The sequence below is a fragment of the Acomys minous genome (assembly GCF_964271855.1).
Source record: "Acomys minous genome assembly, chromosome: 20".
Classification (NCBI taxonomy): domain Eukaryota; kingdom Metazoa; phylum Chordata; class Mammalia; order Rodentia; family Muridae; genus Acomys; species Acomys minous.
In genome coordinates, this window is record NC_140502.1 from 17,728,535 (window position 1) to 17,746,173 (window position 17,639).

General features: G+C 48.2%; 1 protein-coding gene across 3 annotated transcripts in view; it reads right to left on the minus strand.

Annotated features, from left to right (window-relative positions):
• ARHGAP35 (Rho GTPase activating protein 35) overlaps window positions 1-17,639 on the minus strand; it is a 104,785-nt gene that overhangs the window by 51,591 nt on the left and 35,555 nt on the right. For all 3 annotated transcript variants that reach the window (XM_084770991.1, XM_084770993.1, XM_084770992.1), the window contains exon 2: window positions 3,331-7,201. In XM_084770991.1, coding sequence (XP_084627117.1) covers window positions 3,331-7,011 — 3,681 coding nt within the window. In that variant the 5' untranslated portion in view covers window positions 7,012-7,201. The remainder of the gene's footprint in view (window positions 1-3,330; window positions 7,202-17,639) is intronic.

A 17,639-nucleotide genomic window follows, 5' to 3' on the forward strand; every position in this document is an offset into this window, starting at 1 on the left:
AGCTGTGTCCACACAAAGCCACAACAACCAGCCAATTCACTGAATCCAATGAAATAAGCCAATTCACTGGGGGGACACAAACTGTCAAACTGGTTACTTGGTGCCTTATAGACCAAACAATGCGTGATTCAAACAGTTCACTTTTCAATAGGTTGTCTTGTCATGTGGCAGCTACAGCAAGTCAAAGATTTTCTTTATCACAGTTTTGTCTTTTTATTAAACACAAGAGTAAGAACGTTTCTGACAGGAGGGTAAATAGCTAATAATGTCTAGTCTTTAAATGATGGTCAAACACACCAAGTTTCGGTAAACTGAATGAGCCCCAAAGGCACAATTGTGGAGCAAGGCACTACGGCCTGCTTTTTGGCTTTAAAATAAGAGCTGCTGGTCCCGATCTCGTCTTTGCAAAGGCACAGCCTTGGGGGACAGAGACGTGAGCAGCAGCAGCTTTAGACAAAGCTCTATTCAGAGCAGCCCAAGTGCAATCTTGGAGTTTCAATTTCATTCAGCTGAGTGCGGAAGGCTCCCACTGAGGGTGGGCTGCTGAATGGATCCGTTGGGAAAAGGACCCAAGAGGGAGCACTGGCTTTACAGTCTGCACTTTCATTAGAGGAGATGAAAGCGTCCCTCTCTCTGACTATAGTTCTATAGTAAGGTACTAATCTAGCAAATTAGCAAGAGTACTGAGCAGTTTTTTTTTCCCTTTCTCCCCATCACATTGGTACCCAGAGCAGAGCCTCTCTTCATTACGCTGGTTGCCAGGGTGAGCAGAGAACAAGCAGCTCAATCACTGTGAGCTAAGCCTGCACCACAGAGGAAGTGGCGTGGCTGGAGGACCACAGCAGACTTCTCCCTGGGTACAGTGCCACGATCTACCTGCCACCGGGGCATGCCACCTTATGCCATGCTCCAGGCTCAACCCTCTTCCAGGTCTAGTTTCATGGTGACAACAGCCTAAACTTCTGGCCCTCTGAGGACCATCACGTGCTCAAGGTCCAAATGAGAAAGCAGGGAGTGGGATCTGACCCTCAGACTCCATTCCCAGAGCCTCGGCAGCTAATAGCGACCCCCACTCTGCCTGAGCTATCCTAGCCTGAGCTCTGTTCACGGGCCTTCCCTGGGCAGAGAGGTGACCTGTTCATAGCAACTGTGTAGCTCTGGCTGCCCTATCTGGGTGCTACAGCTTGGGCCAGAAGGGGGGGCACTTCCCTAGAAGTCGGGCCTGCAGGAGGTCTGAGTTGCATTCTATGACCAGTGAAATCCAGAGTGTTTTCCCCCTCACTTCAAATAAATGTTGTACTGCTTTGTCATGCCAATAAAAATCAAAGGCTAACCCCCCACGGAGGGCGGCTTGCACTCTCTGCCCTGATGGTATCTTGTTCTTCCAGTAAAACAAGTGTGGGTCTGCGTTCCCAGCGGCAGTCCTAACAGGAGGCCCGCTCTGTGGCGGAGGCTTTCTCCTCTCGGCAGGGATGACAAAGCACTGCTCTCCAAGCCAGGGAAACACAATGCCAGCTTCTACCCACTCTTCCCCAAGGATACTCCTAAGAGGACTGCTGGCACGCCATGGCTCTTGGGCCAGCGGAATCATTTCTGTCTGATTTGGAGAGGTGTGGCCCTATTAGCTCAAGACAGGATGGATGCTGATCTAGCAGCTGGGGACATGTTTGGTCCCTACCAGGAACACAGCTCAAGATGTACAGGCTAGCTGTTTCTCCTGAGTAAGGCCTTTGCCATAGTGTGCAAGCTAGAAATCATGGCTTGTTTGACAATTTTTTTTAAAACCTCATATTTTGATTTTTTTTGAGAAAAGTTCCAGGCTGGCTTTAGATTTGGTAGGATCTTCCTGTCTCTACTACTTGAGTGTGGGAGATATAGACGTGCATCACCACACTTGGTTTTATGTGGTGGCAGAATTGGAACCCAGTGCCTCTCAAAGGCTTGACACATCCTCTACCGATTGAGGTATCCCCAGTCTGGGAACATGTTTTCAAAGCATCGTTTGCAGTACTAAAAATATTGCCAGGAGTCAGAAAAAGACATATAATTCAATGTGCTATTATGCCACCTTCCTAATTCCCAGGTGTGCCAAACACCCCCACAAATCAGAAGACTGTCAGCATTCATATAAGCTGCTCCAGCAATGGTTTTTACCAGGGATGGAGGAGGAAGAAAACTGAAACATTTAAAATGCTCAGAATCGGTATCATTAAACAGGGGAGCCTGGGGAAACACGAGAGGTTGCTTAGCTTTCTATGAACTGTCACTGGGTCTTCCCTCCAAGTCCTGAAAAACAAAATCTAAAGGCAGCACGGACCCCAAGTAGACAAACAAGTGGGGAAACTGCATGGGAAGAACGCAGTGACTGAGGAACTCTGCGCGTCCAGGAACACAAGCGCGGCACGCTCTCCAGGGCCAGGGCTCCCACCATGGCCTCTCTGCTACCTTGTAGGACTCCAGGTCACACTCCAGATGCTTTCTATGTCACTCCACGGCAGGGAGCAGGGGGGTTTAGTGCTGTCTGTGGCACCAAGAGGCCATCTCTGAGCAGTAGTCCCCTACACAAACAGCAGGTGGGCTTGGGTGGAGCGTTCTCCGGCTCAAAGCATAAGCCTAAGGGGGCAGGGCACGGTCTCCAGCTCAAACACCAAGCTGCGGCCTTCAGCAGGAAGACCCGTCATCTGCTGCCACCTTAGCAACAGGCCTGACATGTAAAACACTGCTAGTACCGTCTTCCCTCCCACACCTGTGGTCCCCGAAGTTTAGACTCACTGATGGAAGAATGGCTGCAGAAGGGTGAAGTAAGGGACATGGGAAATCTCATGTTACAAATACAGATAAGCACTACCCTCAATTTTTCTTTTCTCTCTCTCTCTCTCTCTCTCTTTTTTTTTTTTTTGGTTATTTCAGCACATTCGAGAACCATCAGCTCCTCACTAGTGTAAAACGCAGCACCCTCTGTGATCAGCAGGGGAAGGGGGATCATTTGAGAGCCACACAGATGATGGATGCCGAGGGTGCAAATCTGCAAGCTTTAAGGGAGGAAAGAGTGTCAGGACACTGAAGGGCTCTACAGCACACGCTCATTTGGGTAATTAGTGTTCCAGGCAAAGGCAATCCTGGGTACTTACCCAAGGCACCACCTACACAAGACCTGCCAGTAGCAGGTACCTAATGCACTCTCAACCCTAGGCCAAAGGATGAATGGACTCTTGTGCTTATGAGCTCACATGCATTTTTTTAAAAAAACCAAGTTGTCCTTTGCCAGTTGTCATCATCAATCCAGTCTTACCGAGATGAGCAGTGCATCCTCAGTCAGCCAGGTCTTACCTTGGTGTTCCTCCTTAGGCTTCGAAGGATATTCCTCCTCCTGGGGTCCTCGTCTGTCTCATACGGGATGACAGCATTGTCCCCTTTATAGCCCTGGGATGCCTGGTCCTCCTCTTTCTTCCGGATGGGCCCCAGCTCGTCATCACTCCCCACACTGAAGCTGGTGCGGTAGCTAGCAAACCGGCCCAGCCGGGTGCATCTCGTCCTGTAGAGCACAGGCTTGCTCACAGCGGATGCCTTGCGGCCTCGCTCTAGAGAACTCGTGTCCATTTCACTGTCAGAGCCGTTGCCGCTGCCATTGGACTGGGCCTTGTTGATGTTCCGAATAGTGATGATCTTGCCCTGGGTGCTGTCGTGGGGCACCGAGTAGATGTTTTCTTCCTCATTCCTCGGCTTGACCACAGCGTCCATGGGTTCTGCGTAGTCAGAAGGATCAAACCCATCCTGAGGCAGCCAGGGGCTAGAAGACACAGACTTCCTCTGTCCCTCCCGGTGGCCTTGGTCTAGGTAGGACAGATCTTTAGTGATATCAAAATGGACAGGAGGCTTTGGTTTGACTGGTGGAGGTACTTTGTTGTTCAGTTTACTCTCAAAATTGCTCATTATAAAAGACAGCCCGTCATTTCCCTCCAGTTCCATGGAGAACTTGGAATGGTCCTTGGACAGGGAGGGTAATGTTGCATCTTCACGAAACAGGTGGTACGATGGAGGCTCCACATCTTCTTCTGAGTCCTGCAAGTTTGAGTTGCAGAGTGGGGAGCCGGCCCTGGGGGAGTTGAACACCTCCTCAGTGGTGCTGCAGGCCTCAGCAACATTATCGTACATGTGTGTGGCCTCAATGATGTTCTTTTTCTCCACCACGTCTTTAAAAAAGGGGTGAAAGATCTCAAGTTTATGCTGGGGCTGGCTACAAGGGATGCTTGTGAACCTCCCATCAATTTCTTGTGCAATTTCCTCCCCCTCTGTCAGCTGCTCCCGACTTACATCATTGTCCAGGACATCTACAGCGCCATCCGTGAGTGCGACAAGCTGGATGGGGATAAGGTCCTGCACTTCACAGAGAAAGGCACGCAACATTGCCAAGGAGGCCTTACGCTTGGCCGAATAAAAAACAATGTACCCATGAACCAAGCGGCTCTTTCGGATGCTGAACGAGGAATGGTAGGAAAGAACGGACAGCTCAATGCGCTTCTTGTGTAGGCCAATTGGAAGTTCAAGTAAAACAGAGCTGCTGCTCCCACAGTGGGAAGATTTACAAGTCTGGGACTGCAAGACAGGAGAGAGTATGTCATCTGCACTAAAGGGATCGCCACACATCAGACACATGACAATTCGTAGGTCTACGTCAGCCAAGTCTTTGATACTAGCAGTGGAGCTGACCAGGTTTAAATTGCGCTTAGAGTCCAGGAGTCCCTTGAGAACCTGGCTGATCTGCTTCTCGTTAATGTTGCGCCCATACCCAATGCCAGCAGAAGCAGGATCGAGAAAGACGCACTGAAGCTTGCTCGCAATCTGCTGGCCTTGTTGTATCAAGCTGTGCAGGGTCTCTCCACTCGTGTCCCCTCTCTTGTTAACTAAAATTAAGGTCAAAGGGAGGTGGACTAAGTGGTTATCCCGGCGGCCCAGCGTGGACTCTCTGCTCTTCTCTATACTCTCCACCACATAGGACAACGACTCCTTTGAATTGTACAGGCAGAGGCAGCCATGGGGTTGGAAGGTTGGTGTCTGGAAAGAGTTCACAGGAAGCCTGACGTTCCCCTCTATTGGCCTCAGAGAAAGCTCATACATCTTACCATCTATGACATACTTGTCATCATTTGTACAAAGAGCTCGAATTTCATTGGCTAACTCTCGGGCAAGGCCATCTTTGCCTAAGATAACCAAATTGATCCTATCAATGTTGGGGTCAGACAGAGAGTTCTTCTGATTCCTATCAGATGGTCGGATAAAGCGAGAACTGATCAAGTGTTCGATCTTAGCGTCTACGCAGGCTGGGCAGCTCGGGCACGTGTCCTTCGTGGGGTGGTACACGAAATGAATGTGCTTCAGAATGAGAGCATCGCGCTCTGCTTGGAGCTTCTGCAGCGCTTTAAACCGCTGCTCTTCCCCCAGAACGTCCTGGATGACGCCCATCTTTTCCTTGCTGGGCTTGGCATCCAGCTCCAGCTCATAAAACAACTCCGAATACTCCAAAAGCAACTCTTGGAACTCCTCCTTCGCTCGGTCTATAATCTGCTTTTGGTGCTTGCCGTAGATGTCCATGTACACAGATTCCTCCAGCCACTGGTAGAAGTCCTCGTTCATAATAAAACTACGAGCCTCTTCCCAAGGCTTCCCGGGAGTTATGAAAGGAGAGGTCTCCAGGTTTTCCTTGAATGCCCTCCGCATCTCAGCTCTCTTCCTCTCGTTCCTCAGCTTCTCCAAGTGGGTCTCATACAGCTGCTCCGCGGGGACGGTATCCATCAAGTCAAAGGGAATCCGCTCATTTTCCATGTTGTCGATGTGGCTGGTGGCATCCCACGGTGTCTCTTCAAGCACAACGAACCACTTTAAGAACTCTGGCTTGGTCTCTAACAGCTTTTTGGCTTTAATGCAGCTCAGGTGGTCCACTTCATCTAGATTAGGTATGAGGGCTTCAAAAGCCAACGGCAGGGCTGCCAGGTACAGCTTTCTCCGGCGCTCGATGTGCTCGTGCTTGAGGCGGTGGGTGTGCTGCAGGAAGAGCTTCTTGGCCTTCTGTGTCCCTTCCAGGTAGACGTAGTCCTGGTACTCGGGGGAGGCCTGCATCTTCCGGCTGACACTCAGCCAGTTCTCGTTGTGATTTTTCACGATTCGGCTCACCAACCACTCGTACTTGTCCTTCGCCGTAGCTATCTGCTGACTCTGCTGCTTGAGAGCTTCAAAGTAAGGGATGATTTTTGTCTTCCCTCGACTCTTATCAATGAGTTGCACTAAGGTGCTGAAAGCCAAGTCCACATTCACATTGGACCTTGCTGAGGTCTCTACAACCTGGAGGTTCTTTTTGCTTAAGGCAAAAGTATGTGCATCTCTAATGTACCGCTCAACGCCCTCGTCACACTTAGTCAGGACTACCACTATGGGCTTTTTTGTTTTTGCAAGCTGATTGTAGAGATTAGAGACAAACTTGAGCTGGTCATCGAAGTTCCTGTTCATGCCCCTGCTAACATCGATGCCCAGAAGGAAACCGTCAACCAGCAGCTTTCCATCCGGCATCTGTTTTTGCTCAAAGTCCTGCTCCAGCCCCAGCTGGTCAGTGCAAAAATACATGAGTTTTTCAGCTGATGCGAGCTTGGTGGCTGCAGCTCTCTTGATGTAGGGCTGCAGTGCCGTGCTTCGGTGAGGTTGAAAAGTCTGATCGTCGATAAACTCAGTCTGCTCCACGACGTGCATCTTACATTCCACACAGTCCTCCAGGGAGCGGCTAACCTCTCCCCAGTACAGGAAGTGGTCATTGTTGACCACCCGCCCACCAAAGTCACTGGTGCTGAGGACAGAAGTATGGTCCAGGTGGAACTCATCAGCACTCGGGCGCACAAAGCGGTTACACAGACAAGACTTCCCGATGCCACACTGGCCTTTCTCCTTCTCGGTCCCGGACAAGCCCACCACGCTGATGTTGTAGGTGGGGATGCGGACATCTTGCTTTCTTGCCATCATCATCTTGGAAACATCCTGCCACGATCAGCCACTTCCGAGATCAGACTGGCGACTTGCAGTAGAGTGAGAGGGCTTCTCAGCAGAGCCCGTGGAGACCGGCCGCCCCAGCAGCACGAGAGTCAGGTCCCATAGTGCTCTAAACCAGTGCGGTATCAGTTCTTACTACTCATCGCCAAATAGTCAACATGTCTGCCTAGATGGAGGGGGAAAAAGAAAAACCATCAGCATCCAAATGATTTTAACTACTGAATTACAATAGAAGTATTTTTCAAACCAACAAACATTGAGTAACCGTAATGTGCCAGGCCTTATGTTGAGTCATAAAGGCTGACCATCAAAGCTGTGTCAGGCTGTGTAAGCCTGACAACCCAAGTGCAATTCCTGGGTCCCACAGAGAAAGAAGCAATTTCCCGATGCTTCCATCTAACTCCCACACATATGCTGTGGCATATGCATGCTTGTACAGGAGGAGGGATGCACATGCACCATATACATTGATAATAACAACAATGAAAAGGCCAATATCAATGTGTTTTCTAACAGATACAGTCCAGACCTAGACAGGAGGATATAAAGAAGGAGAGTGTAAAATGCTAAGATGACAAGGGAGTAATCAGATGTGGCTAACTCTAACACTGGGCCACAAATGTCTTTTTGTTTTGTTTTGAGACAGGATCCTTCTTTCTCATACTCAGGGTTAAGGGGTTGGTGGAACGGAGGTAGAGGTTTCAATACCCCAAATAAAATAAGAGTTATTAAAAAAAAAAAAAACAAGTGTCAGTCGGGTGTGGTGGCGCACACCTTTAATCCCAGCATTTGGGAGGCAGAGGCAGATCGCTGTGAGTTAGAGGCCAGCCTGCTCTACAAACAAAGCGAGTCTAGGACAGCCAGGACTAAAACAGAGACAGCCTGTCTCGAAAAACCAAAAAAGTGTCCAAACCAAACCAACCAACCAACCCAACAAACAGAAACCAAACAAATGTCAACAGACATCTCACAAGGACTATGGTATCATCTTTTACGGTGTCAACTTGGAAGGAGCTCCCATGAGTAAGGTCTAGGATAATCTGAGAACTAAAGGAATTATACAGTAATGAATTATACCCCACAGCAAAAAATATATAAACTGAAGTCCATACAACTGGATCAGATAAGAGTCATGACCAGGGGCTGGAGAGATGGCTCAGAGGATGAAAGTACCCGCTGCTCTTCCAAAGGTCCTCCTGAGTTCAATACCCAGCAACCACATGGTGGCTCACAACCATCTATAATGAGATTTGGTGTCTTCTTCTGACATGCAGTTGCGGACACAACACTGTATACATAAAAGTCATAACCAAAGGTTAAATGTAGGGGAAATCTTATGGGCAGGTAAGTCAAGTACCTCCTAAGACTGCCTATTGATTGCGAGGAGGAGAAAGCCCTCAACAGTAATTACAGCAGAGAAAGCAGACAACACAACACCGTCACTGGGTAGTCAAAATTCACATCATCAATATGGTGTGGAAGCACTGAGGAGACTGAGGCAGGAAAGGCCTGACTGCAGACGTGGAAGGAGGAGGACAGAAGATCAAGGAGGAGGGAAAGAACAGAGCTGGAAGACTCATAATCTTGCTTTCAAATTTACTACAAAGCTAAAACTAAACAGTCCTGCAGTAACATGAAGCACAGACTGATGGAAAACAAACAGAAAACTCATAGCTACATCATCATATATGTCACTGAGTAATCTTTTTTTTTGAGGCAGGGGTGAGGTATGGTTTGTGACAGGGTCTCATTTATGTAGTCCTGGAACGCACTACGTAGAACAGTCTGACCTTAAACTCACAGGGATCACCTGCCTCTACCACCATGCCTGGCTGGCTAAACGACTTCTGACAAGGATGTTCAAGTCATTTGCTGGGGAAAGGACAGACTTTTACCAGTTGATGCTGGGAAAGGTGGGTCTTCCCACAGCAAAGGATGGAGTTAAGTCTTTATCTCCACCACATACAGAAGCTGGGGCTGGGGCTCAGCTGTGAGAGTACTTGTGTAGCATTTGCAAGGTCCTGAGTTCACCTTAACAACAAAAAACCCAACTGTGTGGGGTGAGGATCAAGTTGGTGCACACTTTGAACCTCAGCACTTAGGAAGTGGCAGGCAAACCTCTGGTCCACACAGTGAGTTCCAGGGTCTCCAAGACCACACAGTATGATCCTGTCTCAATTTAAAAAACCCAACTAACCAACCAAAACCCAACTCTGAATGGATCAAAGGCCTAAAACTACAAAACACTGAAGAAAGACCCCCGTTAGCCCTGGTGGGTGGTGCAGAGGTAAGTATTGGCCACCAAGCCGGTCAAAGATGTTACCCCATCAAGCTGATCTCCCTTGCTGCACAGGCACACTGTGCACATGCACACGCACATACACAACATATACACTTCTGAAAATTATTTAACAGTAGACTTAATACAATGTTTCTATATTAAGAGTTGTCAGAAGCAGAGAGTGTAATAACTCTGGCTGCCGCAGACGAGGGAAGGAGTGAACAGGACCCTGCACTCACGTGTGGAAGGAAGTCACCGGGACGTGTGGTGGCAATGGCTACATACTATGAACAGTGTGAACACTTATGAACTGTATACTAAAAAGATGGCTAAGATGCTAATTTTGTGTTACACATCTTTTTTTTTTTTTTTTTTTGATTTTTCGAGACAGGGTCTCTCTGTGTAGTCTTGGCTATCCTGGACTCGCTCTGTAGACCAGGCTGGCCTCGAACTCACAGCGATCTGCCTGCCTCTGCCTCCCGAGTGCTGGGATTAAAGGCGTGTGCCACCACGCCCGGCTGTGTTACACATCTTTTACACAGTAAAATCAATGCAGGTGAGGGACAAAGCTCAGTGACTAAGAAGAATACATCACAAAAAAGAAAGAATCAATACCAGTGTATATGAAATGGATGGTTATACTGAAATAAAGTATTCCTACTTTTAGAGAAGTCATACAAAAGTATTTTGGGGGTAAAGAGCAAAAAAGAATGTAAATGTTCGTGGGGGGGGGGGATCTGAGAGACAGTAAGAACGCCAACGAGGGAGCAGGGCTGCGGCTCCGTGGGTGAGGGCCTGCCTAGTGTGAAGGAACCCTGGTCTTGATCTTCTCCCCACGCAAACAGGAAGTGGTAGTACTTGCATGTAATTCTACCCCCTGAGAGACGCCTGGCTGTGCAAGGCCACATGAGAACCTTCCAAATCCACTGCAGAGGAATAAAATGTTAACAGGTAAATCTGGATCAAGTATGTGTGTGACACAAGCTAGAGTTATCTGAAAGGAGGAACTTCAATTGAGAAAATACATCCATAAGATCTGTATAATTAGTGATGATGCGGGAGGGCCCAGCCCACTGTGGGTGGTGCCATGCCTGGGTTGGTGGTCCTGGGTTCTAAAAGAAACCAGGCTGAGCAATCCACCATGAGCAAGCCAGTAAGCAGCAGCACCCCTCCATGGCCTCTGCATCAGCTCCTGCCTCCAGGTCCCTGCCCTCCCGGCTTTTGATGATGGACTGTTATGTGGAACTGTGAGTGTTTAAATAAACCCTTTCCTCCTCAAGTTGATTTTGGTCACGGTGTTTCAGTAACTAAGACAGTGTATATGATATTCTTTTGTGTTGTTTTTACTGTTATCAATGACAAATTCTCAAGAGTGTAAATATGCAATGGTTCCTCTGATGAGCTACCGCTGGAAAGTTTTCACATTTGCTGCTGCATCCTCCACCTATAATACTTATAGAGAAATAAGTTCTGCGGTGGCTACAAAGCACATGCAAAGCTCTTGAAAGCCAGCTTTCTAGACTGAGACATTCCATCACAGGTGATCCCTGTACAGCATTCTAGACAAAGAGAGTGGACTCCTCAAAGACTGCTTCCTCAGCAGAAGAAGTCAGGGTAGCTGGGGGACCAGCAAGAATACAAACTGTGTGGAGAGACGATGGTATAGACACATAACCCAGTAAGCAGGGGCCGGGCTGAGCCACTTAAAATAATGCAGCCTTTCTTTAGTCGTCCCCTCACCACCCCCTTCTTTCTTTTGGTTTTTCAAGACAGGGCTTCTCAGTAGCCCTGGCTGCCCTCAGTAGCTCTATAGACCAGGGGGGCCTCGAACTCACCAAGATCCGCCTGCCTGCCTCTGCTGCCCAGGTGCTGGAATTAAAGGTGGTGTGCACCACCACTGCCAGGCTAATGCAGTCTTTCACTGCCAGGATAGGAGACAGAAGGATGGGGCTGAGGAGAGGCACTTTAAGGGATCTAAACTGTTAAAAAGTTTTAACAATTTCAGTTCATGATGCCACACAAAGTCTTCAGCATTCTTTCAACTGAAGTAAGTAAAATAACCCACCTTGGCTACTTCTGTACAAATGGGCCTCTGGCACCAGCTATTCTGTGGCACTGACGTTTACTTGCACACTCAAGTGTAGCTGTAAGACTGCTGAGTCTGTAGCCAAGCCAACAGTCTCCTGAGACTATCTAAAATAGCAGGCAGACCAATTTTCTTCTGAATCTCATTTGTATCTGGTGGGAAGCAGGCATTTCTATAATCTTCATACTTTTGCATGCCTCACAGGAATGTCAAGAAATCAGATCTTTTCTTTAAACTTTTTAAAGATTTTTAAATTTCATTTTAAGTGTATGAGTGTTTTGTCTGCATGCATGTATGTGCACCCTGTGCATGCCTAATGCCCATGGAGATGAGAAAAGGGTTCCCCAGAAATGGAGTTCCGGACGGTATTGAGCCTCCATGTGGTTACTGGGGGAAACTTCTGCAAGAACAACAAGTTCACGTAATTGCTGAGCCATCGCTCTGACCAGTGGTTCTCAGCCCTTGGCCGTGACCCCTTTGGGAGTGAACTGACCTTTTCACGGGGCTTGCCTAAGACCATCGGAAGTTATGACTCATAACAGTAGCAGAATTACAGTTATGAAGGAGAAGCAAAAATAGTTTTATGGTGGGGAGGTCACTACAACATGAGGAACCGCGTTAAAGGGGTGAAGCATTAGGGAGGCTGAGAACCACTGCTATGGATCTAGAGCATCGTTTTGTTGCCCTTGTTTGCTTTTGGGTAATGCTGAGAGTACAACCAAAGACTTCGCACAGGCTGTGCAAACGCTCCACTGCTGAGCCACGGCCCCAGCCCTTCCCTGGTGGGTTCCAGCTAAGCAAGCTCGCTGGTAAGCCACGCCCCCAGCCCGTCCCAGGTGGGTTCCAGCTAAGCAAGCTCGCTGGTAAGCCACGCCCCCAGCCCGTCCCAGGTGGGTTCTAGCTAAGCAAGCTCGCTGGTAAGCCACGCCCCCAGCCCGTCCCTGGTGGGTTCTAGCTAAGCAAGCTCTCTGGTAAGCCACGCCCCCAGCCCGTCCCAGGTGGGTTCCAGCTAAGCAAGCTCGCTGGTAAGCCACGCCCCCAGCCCGTCCCAGGTGGGTTCTAGCTAAGCAAGCTCGCTGGTAAGCCACGCCCCCAGCCCGTCCCAGGTGGGTTCTAGCTAAGCAAGCTCTCTGGTAAGCCACGCCCCCAGCCCGTCCCAGGTGGGTTCCAGCTAAGCAAGCTCGCTGGTAAGCCACGCCCCCAGCCCGTCCCAGGTGGGTTCTAGCTAAGCAAGCTCTCTGGTAAGCCACGCCCCCAGCCCGTCCCTGGTGGGTTCCAGCTAAGCAAGCTCTCTGGTAAGCCGCGTCCCCTGTTCTCTTTCTTCCCCATCCCCTTTATAGTTCCAACTTGCTGCAATTCTCCTGCCTTTGCTTTTTACTTTGACACAGGGTCTCACAGGTTTGAGCCACTGGGCTCAGTAACACCACATTTTATTCTAAGCGACAAAAGAGACAGCACTGTGTCCACTGAGATGATGATATCTTCAAATGGCCATGGGTTACCTCTAAACATTTTCCATGACAATTTGGAAAACCAAAACTGCTAAAGAAATCTAAGAAGATGTAGTATGTAAACACTGACCATTCAAAATAAAAATCTCCAAGCCTGTGTGTGCCCAGCCTAGAGATGACAAGCTTGACGTCAGGCTGCAGAAGTCAGCAGGAAGAGCTGGGCACCTGGAGAAAACCTCCAGCTCCACTTCCCTACGTGGCTGCCACACTAACAAAACTAAGAGCTGCTTGTAAATACCTCACGTGTATTGACCACCCCTCCCACACAGGACAGCGGAGAGTTATACAAAACCCAGTGAGCTTGGCAGGGTGGGAACAGTGCACGGGAAGGAGCGCCAATGAAGGCCCAGGAAGGCAAGGGTGCTCACCCAGCAAAGTTTTTGCCTACCAGTCCTCACCTCAGGGACAGGAGTCACAAGGTCTCAAACTTACCTATCCTGACACACATGTAGCAACAGGGTCCTCCTTGAAGTGACTGCTACACACAACTGGCAATCTGTGACCCAGCTCTCTGCACAGTGGGTCTAACAGCACGTGCCTTCCCATAAACCTCAGAGAAGAAATGAAACAACAGAAAGACTGGACCAAATCTGAAGTAAAAATGCATCATCACCTGTTCAACCCTTGCTTAGCTATAATTTTCAAACGGCAGGATGCTCTTAGCTGCAGAAAGCTGAAATGAAAAGAACAGCCAGCTCTGAAGAGGACAGCTACTAATGTGGATGCAGTTTTGCTGCTGTTTTGAGGCAGGGTCTCACTAGGTAAGTCACGCTGGCCTTGAACTCCCTTCTGAGTGTGGGTTTGGATTCCAGACAAGTACGCACCACCATGTCTGAATGCAAAGGATAATTTAAACTCCAAATTATGTTCACAGCCAAAAAAAGTTACCAAAACTTACAGATCCGGTGGCATGGAAGTAGTTAATTTTTGGACACCTGCTAACTTCTACTTGTTAGAAACCTAATAAGTTCCTTGGTGTAAGTGCTCTCTCAGCTTTGATGTCTGGACAATGCGGTTTTACTAGTTCCTCAATTGGACCGAATTACACAGTAAACAAAGCTGGTCATAAATCTAAGGATGTCCTAAACACTTAGTTTAGAGGAAATAACTTTTAAGTGCCTGGCCACATCCAACTTTTCAAAGAGCTGGCTAAAAATTTAGCTGAGCCACTAAACTTAATATCAAAAGACCATAAAGAGAGCACAGAGAACAGGGAAGGTGTGTCCAAGACTTTATGATGTCCAGTGTCCTCCAACCTCCATCTGGGGAGGAACAAATTCAATACGCACCGCGGTGTTTCCAGCCCTAGTCCTTTCAAAACTGGAGAGTGACAGACAACAGAGGAAGAACACATCTTTAAGCCTAACCCAGGTGCTGGAGAGAAGACTCAGTGGTGAGAGTGTCTTTTGCTCCTGCAGAGACCTGAGTTCGATTCTTAGCCCCCACATGAGTTCTTAGGCCACAACCGTCAGTCACTCCACAGCACTCATATAGTACTTTCCTCTACATAGACTAAATCTAAAAATGAATGAAACTAACTCAAATTGCTGTGACGCCTTATGCTTGTAACCCCAGCACTCCGGAGTCTGAGGCAGTAGACAGCTGCAAGTTCCTGGCTACCCTTAGCCACATAACCTTCTCAAACAATGAAAACAAATAAATAGATATTTTTTTAAAAATAGGTTAAAAACATTTAACTCCCTGTATCACTGAATTCTGTAGAACTACTAATACTAGGAAAACCAACAAAACCAAAAAAAAGGGCCTAAAAGCTTAACATTTGGTGCTAGGAGTCAAGTCAACTACCTTCGAGAGAAAAACCCTTCAGGGGTATTTTCAATTCAGTGTCACAAGTGTGTGCTGCAGTAAAGCCATGGAAACCATGGAAACCCCTGTGTGCTCTGCAGATCCTGTCACCAGGAGTCCAGAACTGCCTGTGGTGTGTACAGCACAGACTCTAAACTAGAGCCTCTGCTTACAAGAGGGACACTGTTCACCCAGCACTCAGAGTAAGAAGCTACACCCGAAGCCGGGTGTGGTGACGCACGCCTTTAATCCCAGCACTTGGGAGGTAGAGCAGTTGGCTCTCTGTGAGTTCGAGACCAGCCTGATCTACAGAGTGAGTTCCAGCACAGCCAGGGCTACACAGAGAGACCCTGTCTCAAAACAAAACAAACCAAGCTGCACACTATGACCCAAAGCACACGAACCACGACAGCTCAGGGGCTGTGCCTGGAGTGTATTCCCTGACAAATATGGCTCCCCATAACCACCACTACCCATAGTAACACATGCTCCTGAGTTCTGGTCTAGAATAACTCACAAGACACAGTATTCTTACCTCTACCCATAATTAAAATTACAGTGTCTAAGCTGGGTGATGTGGCACACGCCTTTAATCCCAGCACTTGGGAGGTAGAGGCAAGTGGATCGTGGTAAGTTTGAGGCCAGCCTGGTCTACAAAGTGAGTCCAGGTCAGCCAGGGCTCTACAGGGAAACCCTGTCTCAAAAACCAGAAACCAAGCAGAAATTACAGTGTCCAAATATAAGAATATGCAACAACCTCCAAATGCCACCACCTATAGCTAGGAAGAAATAACTTCATGGGCCACTACTCTTGAAAAGCACAGTGCAGCACTTGTTACTGTCAGTTTTCCGCATCCTCGTCAGGAAATGAATGGAAACACATATAAGCAGCACAATGGAAAGGCGCCTCCCAGCCCTCTTCAACCTCAGCTTCTGAGTGTGTTTCAGAGACGTCAACAGCGGCCAGGCAGTATAATGTCTGATATTCAGCTGCAAGGGAGCAGGCAGGAGGAGGAGGCACATTCCCCACCCCTTCAAGGAAAATAAAGCAAGCAAGGAGTACAAACCAGGTGTCACAGTGGTCATCTATAACCCACGCTCAGGAGGCTAAGGAGAAACAAAAGCTCGAAGCTTTCTTGGGCAACTTAGGCCCTACCGCTGAAAGATTAAAAAATAAAACAAAGGGGGGTTGGAGAGATGGCTCAGTGGTTAAGAGCACTGCCTGCTCTTCCAAAGGACCCGGGTTCAATTCCTAGCACCCACATGGCAGCTCACAACTGTCTGTAACTCTAAGATCTGACATCCTCACAACAATGCACATAAATTAAAAATTAAATAAAGTATTTTTAAAAAATAAAAATAAAGCAAAGTGGGGCTGCAGCTCAGTGCTAGAGTGCTGCCTTAGCATGAGGTCATAGTTTCAATCCACAACTTGATTAAAATAACAGAGGAGTCAATAAGCCCTGCCCTCAGGAGTACGGTTGGTGTTCAAGACCCAGGCCGGGCTAAAAAGCAAGTTCAGGCAGCAGGATTACAGTAAGACACTGCCACAAACAAACAAACAAACAAACAAACAAACAAACATCCCCCCAAACCTCGGGGTCTGGAGAGATGGCTTAGGAGGTAAGAGCAGTGGCTGGCCCTGCAGAAGAGCTGGATTCAGTTCCCAGCAGCCACATGGCACATCTATCTCTGACTCGGCTCTAGGGGTCCACCCCTCCCCTCTTGACTCCCACAGGCATCAAGCATGCATGAACATGGCTCACAGACACACATGCATACAAAATAGGCACACACATAAAAGAAAGTTTTAATTTTTTAAAAAATATTTTAAAATTATTTCTGCCCCTCTTGATGTTATTTTTTGAGTCAGGGTCTCATACTGGCTTCAAGCTGACAATGACCTTGAAACACACCAGAGTCACTGGGATTACAAGCACATGTCACCTCAGCCAACAGATATAGCGCCGCTCAGGGGCTTCCCGTATACCAGGCAAACAGGCCGCCAATGAGCCTTTCCAGCAGTCTCAGTCTCATGTTTCTGTTAGTGATATTGTCACCTAAACTTTTTTGTTTTTTGTTTTTCAAGGCTTTCTCTGGGTAGCCTTGGCTGTTCTGGACTCCCTTTGTAGACCAGGCTGGACTCAAATTCACAGAAGTCACTCTGCCTCTGCCTCCTCTAGCTGGGATTACAGGTGTGTGCCACTGGGCCGGGCTCCCACCAGAACTCTTTACTCAACAAATTATCATATTCTAATGAATTAATCATCTCACGTGAAAGAAAATTCCACCTGAGCATGGCAACTATAATTCTACCTTTCAACCCAATACAAGCTGAAATAATAGTATCTGGGCGTGTTTACAAAGGAAGAAAAGAGTCTGGCAGGCAGCAGAGAGCCCTGCTGGCTGCTGCCTCTCATCCAAGCTACACACTTGGAAGGCTCTTACAGGTAGGGAATCTAACTGTACTGGGCTTGGGAGTCTCTGGATTCTCTGGATCCTCCGACTTTAGGAAGACTGAGCTAAGTGATGGTTGTCAGACAGGCTGTTCGTGGACACTGGGCATGAGCACTCTATACGCTCTGCAGCCTCCAGAAAGCCCAAGTAGCCAAACACCAGGGCGGCAAGGCTTTAGGTCAAGAACTGGACGCTCACATGTGGTTTCAAAGTACTCTGTTTGCAGTATTTGCCAACCGCCCCTCTCCGTTCCTTTTCCTGAGTCCTGGTAAAAGTGCCCTGAGCTCCAGTGTCAAGGACAGAACTGCAACGACACCCTTGCCATCCCACCTGGCCCACACTCAGTATAGCAAGTCTTTTTTCCACCCAAAACACAATTCTCAAGCTTTGAGGCCAGTCAAACTCTACAGACTGGTCCTAAACCAGCATTTTTAAGCCAAACTACTAAGAGGATAGAATCAGA